The sequence below is a fragment of the Chaetura pelagica genome, unplaced genomic scaffold (genome assembly GCF_000747805.2).
Source record: "Chaetura pelagica isolate M959 unplaced genomic scaffold, ChaPel_1.0 scaffold493, whole genome shotgun sequence".
NCBI lineage: Eukaryota > Metazoa > Chordata > Aves > Apodiformes > Apodidae > Chaetura > Chaetura pelagica.
This window is the reverse complement of record NW_009952696.1, coordinates 131,485-137,483: the sequence shown is the minus strand read 5'-3', so window position 1 is coordinate 137,483 and position 5,999 is coordinate 131,485. Positions and strand designations below refer to the sequence as shown.

The 5,999-nt window shown below is 51.4% G+C and overlaps 1 protein-coding gene across 1 annotated transcript in view; it reads right to left on the bottom strand.

The window, feature by feature from the left end:
• Nucleotides 1-5,653, bottom strand: part of TM9SF4 (transmembrane 9 superfamily protein member 4) — a 12,176-nt gene extending 6,523 nt beyond the window's left edge. The window contains exons 1-6 of the mRNA XM_009994003.1: nt 5,633-5,653; nt 3,849-3,962; nt 2,202-2,301; nt 1,675-1,843; nt 1,466-1,595; nt 723-856 (exon numbers count right to left, since the gene is read on the bottom strand). Coding sequence (XP_009992305.1) covers nt 723-856; nt 1,466-1,595; nt 1,675-1,843; nt 2,202-2,301; nt 3,849-3,962; nt 5,633-5,653 — 668 coding nt within the window. The remainder of the gene's footprint in view (nt 1-722; nt 857-1,465; nt 1,596-1,674; nt 1,844-2,201; nt 2,302-3,848; nt 3,963-5,632) is intronic.
• Nucleotides 5,654-5,999: the final 346 nt, after the last annotated feature.

The following is a 5,999-nucleotide window of genomic DNA, read 5'->3' as shown; positions in this document are numbered from 1 at the left end:
AGGCCCACAGGTCACCCCAGCCACCAGCACCCCAGGGCTGTGATGCCTCCACACAGCAGGGCCAGCACCTACTCTTGCCTCACCTTCTGATCACAAGTGGAGCTAACAAAGTGTAAGGAAAGCTGCAAACAGGGCTTCCCTTACCTGGAAGGAGAAAAGCCAGAGGCTCTGGAGCCAAGGATCTATCTAAATCATGGACAAATCCTCTGTTCTACACAATACACTGAGAAACAAAACTCCAACAGAGCCTGGCTGCCAGGGGAGATTTGCCTGCGATGATACAGACAAGGAGCAACTTCCCTTCCAGACTCCTGTTTCAGGGTGGGCTCACTGAGGTAGGAGTGCTTCCTCCTAACCATTATTTTTAGCCTCCAATCCCCCAGAACAGTTCCCAACATTCTGTGGGTCTCTGGACTAGCCCAGAGCCTCCCGATCTGGGCCACAAGAAGAGCTGATGCCACACACAGGTCAAGCCAGATGACACAATGCAAACCTCCCCCCAGGTCCTTATGTACTAATTACTTTTTCCATGGATTGCATTTCAAGGATCTCTATTTTTGATACATCCTTCATAACAAAGAGATTTACTGGTTTTGTAATTCAGACTCCCTGATTTCTGTGCCCTGAGACCACAGTGGAAGCAACAGCTGGCACCCTGACCCACCAGTGCTGTTCAGCTCTTGACCCTACAAGAGATTCTTCTCCCTTGCTCCCCCCTCAGGAGTCTCTCACCTTCTAGTTTAATACTTTGGGGGATCACTTCGAAGCGCACAACCCTGTAGGTGGGCTCCTGGTTCTCTTCCACATCCTCTCTGTGGTAGTACAGGATGAAGGAGAGGTGGTTGTGCAGGTAGAACTGCAACAGAAGGACATTCAGTAAAACGTTAGCACTCCAAGGGAGGAACAGGCAAAGCTTCAAAGCAGCAACTACAGAAACAAGCTTCAGTGCAGAAAACAAAAGACTCCAACTGTTCCCAAATGGATTGTGCTACAGAGCAAGGTCAGGTTAACACTCTTCAGGGCTAAAAGAACAAGAGAAGAGAGCAGAGATGTTGAAAAGGTAACACCTCAACCCCTCCAGGCACCACGGACAATGTTTCAGCCTATTTCTCTCCTGGAAAATACTGTTATAACATCTCACACCTCAGCCCTGCATCCAGTGGCAGCAGAATCACCAAACCCAGGCTGGAAAGACCTCAGCAGCTGCACCTCCGAGCTACCTGCCTCCTCTTCCCACCACTGCATGACTTTGTCCCACATCAGGCACCGAGTCAAAGCCAGGACTCCCAGCTGTGGTATGAGCAGCCCAGCAGCCACCCCCTTCTTCCAGTGAGAAACCTCTCTCTTCTGTTTCCACTCTTTATGAAACCTTTTGGCTGTATTCCCACTCCTGACACCCTCTGATAGGCTCCTCAAGCCCCAGAGCTCCTCCAGGAACCCCTCAGACAGCATCTGGGCTCCCTACCTTGTTACCATCCATGAAGCCAAGCCTGTATCCATGCTCAAACTGCACATCCTTCTCCTTCTTCTTCTCCTCTTCCTCACGATTGGAATAAAACTCCAGCCGTGTTGCCACAGGCAGGTTGTCAGCAATGCTGAAAACACAGATTTCAGATCAGGTTTGCCCACAGGACGGAGCCCCCCGTGGCACCAGCCCAGGCTGGGGTGACTCACAGATGGACATAGTAATCCTCCCGGATCCGCTCGGCCATCAGCTTGCTCTGCTCCACAGTCAGGGTGACTGCCTTGTTGGGCAAGTTGCACAGAACTTCACATTTCTTCTCCACGTTCATGGAAACCTGGAAGGGCGTGTTGACAATTCGGTCTCCCCGCAGAACCTCGCCTGGAGAGGAAAACAAGGGCAGGGTAAAAGGCTGCTGGGATCCTGGGCATGGATCCTGCCACTGCCCAGCTGGAGTGACAACAGCAAGTCTCTTGTGACCAGAGGCAAGGGGAAGATCAAAGGACAGTTCAGGTGTTTAGCTGCAAGTATCAAGCTCTACTTCTGAAGCAGTTTACAGGGCCTCCTTCAGGAAAGGTGTCTCCTCTTTCCAACACATGGACACCCCCCTTTCTAACAGCCAGCTCAGAAACCAGAGGCAGGCAGCCCATCACCAACAGCTTATTAGAGATGACAGTTGCAGATGCTTTTTCTCCTGCAGCTCAGCAGATGCAGCACTTCCTGCTCAGCAGGTACCTACCCAGATTCTCAGCCTTGTAGGTGATCTTGGTGGGCTGGCAGAAGGGCAAGGAGTAGTACTCGTAGGGCAGCTGGGTGCGCGAGCTGGTGAGCTTCACAGCCTGGGGGAACAGCACCAGCATTATCCCCAGGGAACAACTCACCTAGTTCCCCACCCTCTCATCATCAGCCAGAAGCTGAAGCTGCCCTTGTGACACTCCCACAGAGCTGACTTTTGGAAGCTGTACAAAAGGAGATGGATGTTCCTGGGACATCTCCAGCCTTCTCTCCTGTTGCACATTCTCTGCACTAGGATTCAGTGGCAATTAATTCATAAAGAGAGAAACACTTGAAGAATGAAGGGGGGGGGGCTTGGCTTCCCAAATTTGTGAGTCAGTGAAGTACTAGGAAATAACAAAGAGCTCGAAATAGATTCAAGAGTCACATTTCATACCAGACTGCAGATATTTCCTGAAAAAAAAACCCCAAAATTAATGTAAACTGGGCCCAGAGGTCTGGCCTCTGGTGGTACAAAGAGTTGAGCAACTTTCATCTCTGTGAGGGAAGCCACAGCCAGCAGACTGGGAGGACAAGAGGTGGTGACAAAACCCCATTTCTGAGACCTCACAACTCAGAGGACACCAGGGAAGGGCAGAGACACACCACGACAGCCATGGCCACAGTTGCTCCAAAACCCAGGAGTGTTTTGTAAGGCAGCCAAGCTCATTTATTGGCAGAGCTGGCAAATATGCTGACTTGTCTTATCACTTGAGGAAGCATTTGGCTCATGAAATCCCACTGAGAACACCCATCCCTATACCCCCTTCTCCTGGGAAGCTTACTCTAGCCACAGGCAAGTCTCATTTGCTTAAAAATAGCCTAAATCTGGCAGGCTGTGGCCAGAGAGCAAACTGGGTTGTGCTCCACATGGGAGCAGCCAACCTCAGGGTCCCCAGGGGTGCTGGATTCTGCTGATACAGAGGCCACAGCTCTAGAAAAATAAATGAAATGGGCTATGAATTGCTGATGCCTGGAAACAAAGCCTGGCTCCCTCCTGCACTGAGCAGCTCCATCAGTCACAGGAGCAGCTCTCCAGGCCTTGGGAGATCTGCAGTGCTCAAGGACAAAGGCTGGCACTGGGAAAGGGTTTATCATGGATTCCACTGAGCTTGGAGATACAACATGTGCAGACTGAGTGAAACGGAACACATGAGAGGTCTGATTCAAGCCACTCCTTTATTCTACCCCTCACCCATAGGCCCACCCTCTATGAGCACTCTGAGAGGGCCTGTGGTGCTGCAGAAAAATCTCTGCTGCAATTCCCTTCACAGCTACGGTGAGAAAGGAGGTTCCTCTCCCAGACACAGCAACATGGTGGGGGCTGTGGTGCAACTGCTGAGGGAACTTGCCAAGGGGCATCGGAGCAAGAGGTGTTGGCAACTGCAGGGTAGGATGACCCCAGTGACCACTTGAGGGCTGCTTATCCCAAACACCCCACACAAACCTTGTGAAAAAGAGAAAATATCTGCCCCCAAACCTGTAGTGACAGGATCCCCAAATTTCCTTTTCTAGTCCTGCTGAGTTGCCATGATAGAAAGGAAAAAAAACAACCCAAAACATCAGAAAAGCCAAGCCAAGCAGACTAGAGGCTCCATCCAAGTTATCCTACCTTTATTTCCACAGGATCATTGCGGTGGAAGTTGATGGGAGCCACCCCAGGCACATAGAAGGAGTCAGCCCCGTGCAGCAGCAGCAGCAGGAGCTGTGCACACCTGAGCCTTCCCTGCAACCAGGAGAGGAAACATTAACACACAGCAGAAAAGTGAGAAAGACACTAGAGCTGGGCAACACCCCTGAAAGCTCCATCCCAGACCCCAGAGAGGCTGCAGAGTCCAGTGGCTGAACACAAAAGAAAGGGAGAAAAGCTGTTCCTGACTTTGTTTTGTGACTCTGGCCAAGTCACTTTGCACCCTGTGTCTCTCTTAAAAACTGTGCTAATGCTAAATTATCAGATATATCCTTGTTGCTCAAAAGGGAGATCTACCCTGTGCATTTCAGTTCTACTCCAAGCATGGCTCAAGGCAGCTGGAGCAGGGAAAAAGCCTCCTCTGGAGAGCAACTGGGCAGGCCTCTTCTTAAAACTGCTGGACTTCAATACTGAGCTGCCTTGAATCAACCTGGGGCTCATTTTCTGTGCTTCACTGTACTTTGCCTTCTCCAATCTTGTCAAAGAGCTCTGTGACTCTCTGACCAAGGAGGAGAAGGTCTCCTGGGCAGGGGAAGCTGTGGGGAACAGTCCATCTTCTCTCCCCCTACATAAGACTAAACAAAGTCACTGGGAGGAAGCATCCTCCTTGTCCCACACTGTTGTCCACAGCAGCCAGTGACCTGCAGCAATTATCCCACTTTGTTTGTCACTGAAGTGCCAAGACAGAGCCTGAAATTACTTAACACAAACCCAAACCACCCTGCTGTCACCCCTGCCCTGAAGAGCCTGCAGGGTGACGAGGACAGAGCCCAGCAGGTGCTCAGGAGATGGGACAGCATGTAGAAGATGGAATTGTGGATGACACCTTTGGCAGAAATCAGGCTCTTTGCATAGACATGATGATGACTCAGGCAGCACCAGGCAACAGGACAAGGGGGGCTGTGGAAAGCCTTGCCAGGAACAAACATTTGGTAGGAAGAAATGGGAACACTGCCACACAACAGGTGAGGGAGCCTGGGAAGTGAAAAGTGGAGGAAACACCCGGCAGAGCATGTGCAGGCTGAAACCAGGGCCCTTCCTTCTCAGGATCTTTGCTTTTGTATCAGATGTACTTCATCCTCTACAAATGAAGGCAGGAGCTGAGCAGTGACAACACAGGACCAGCCAGGGGATGGCCTCACCTGGGGAAAGCCTGCCAGTGAAGTTCTCTCCTATGCAAGGTCACAACATGCAGGACACAGCTCTGCTGCAGTTCAGCCATGGAGCCCTGGTGAGGCACAGACCTCCAGCAGACAGGAGGTGCTGCCTTTCTGGCCTTCACCAACTACTCACACTTCAAAACATGCACTGAAAAAAACCCTCAGGTGACAGGTGTGCATCTGGGGTGCCAGGAAATTGCACAATGAGGCAACAAGTAGCACAGCTCCCAGTCAAAAAAACCCCAGCTGCATGTAGCCAAAAACACTGAGGATTGACTCAGCCTTGTCATTTCAGTCCATGCACATGTGCCAGGGACCCCTCCTCAGGAGAACCTGACCTGAATGAGAGCAGGAACTGCAGGGGCACCATCAGCCCCTCCAGCCACCTGGGAGTAGCCTCAGCAGCTGCTCTCCCCAACCTCACCCAGCTCCTCTAGAGGGGACAGAAACTGTTTCAGAGCCTGGGATCTCTCTTAAAAGGTTTTTTCAATCTCTTCCTTTAGAACAAAGCCCTCAGCTGTAAGAAGAAACCAGCTCTGACCTCACTTGCAGCCACTCCAGCAGCATTTCTTGTCCTGCTGCAGAACAGCAGCCTGCACACAAACCCTCCCAAGAAGGCACTGCAGGGTCACTATCCCCAGACTTGCTAATTGCCAACAATCCCAGGCCACAGTTTGATTTCCCTCATTTAGAAACACTGAAGCAACATTGCCATTCTCTGCCCATCCACCCCAGGTTCACAAACAGGCTGCCAAGGCAGAGGAAGGGTTCTGCTCAGTCCCAACCTGACCAAGCCCCCGAGGAACCCCCACAACCTGCATTATAACCATTTCCACACACATCAGGTGCTCCCCAACAGCTCGTGGGCCCTGAAGTGACCACTGCCAGAGCCTGAACTCCAGCCTTTACTTAG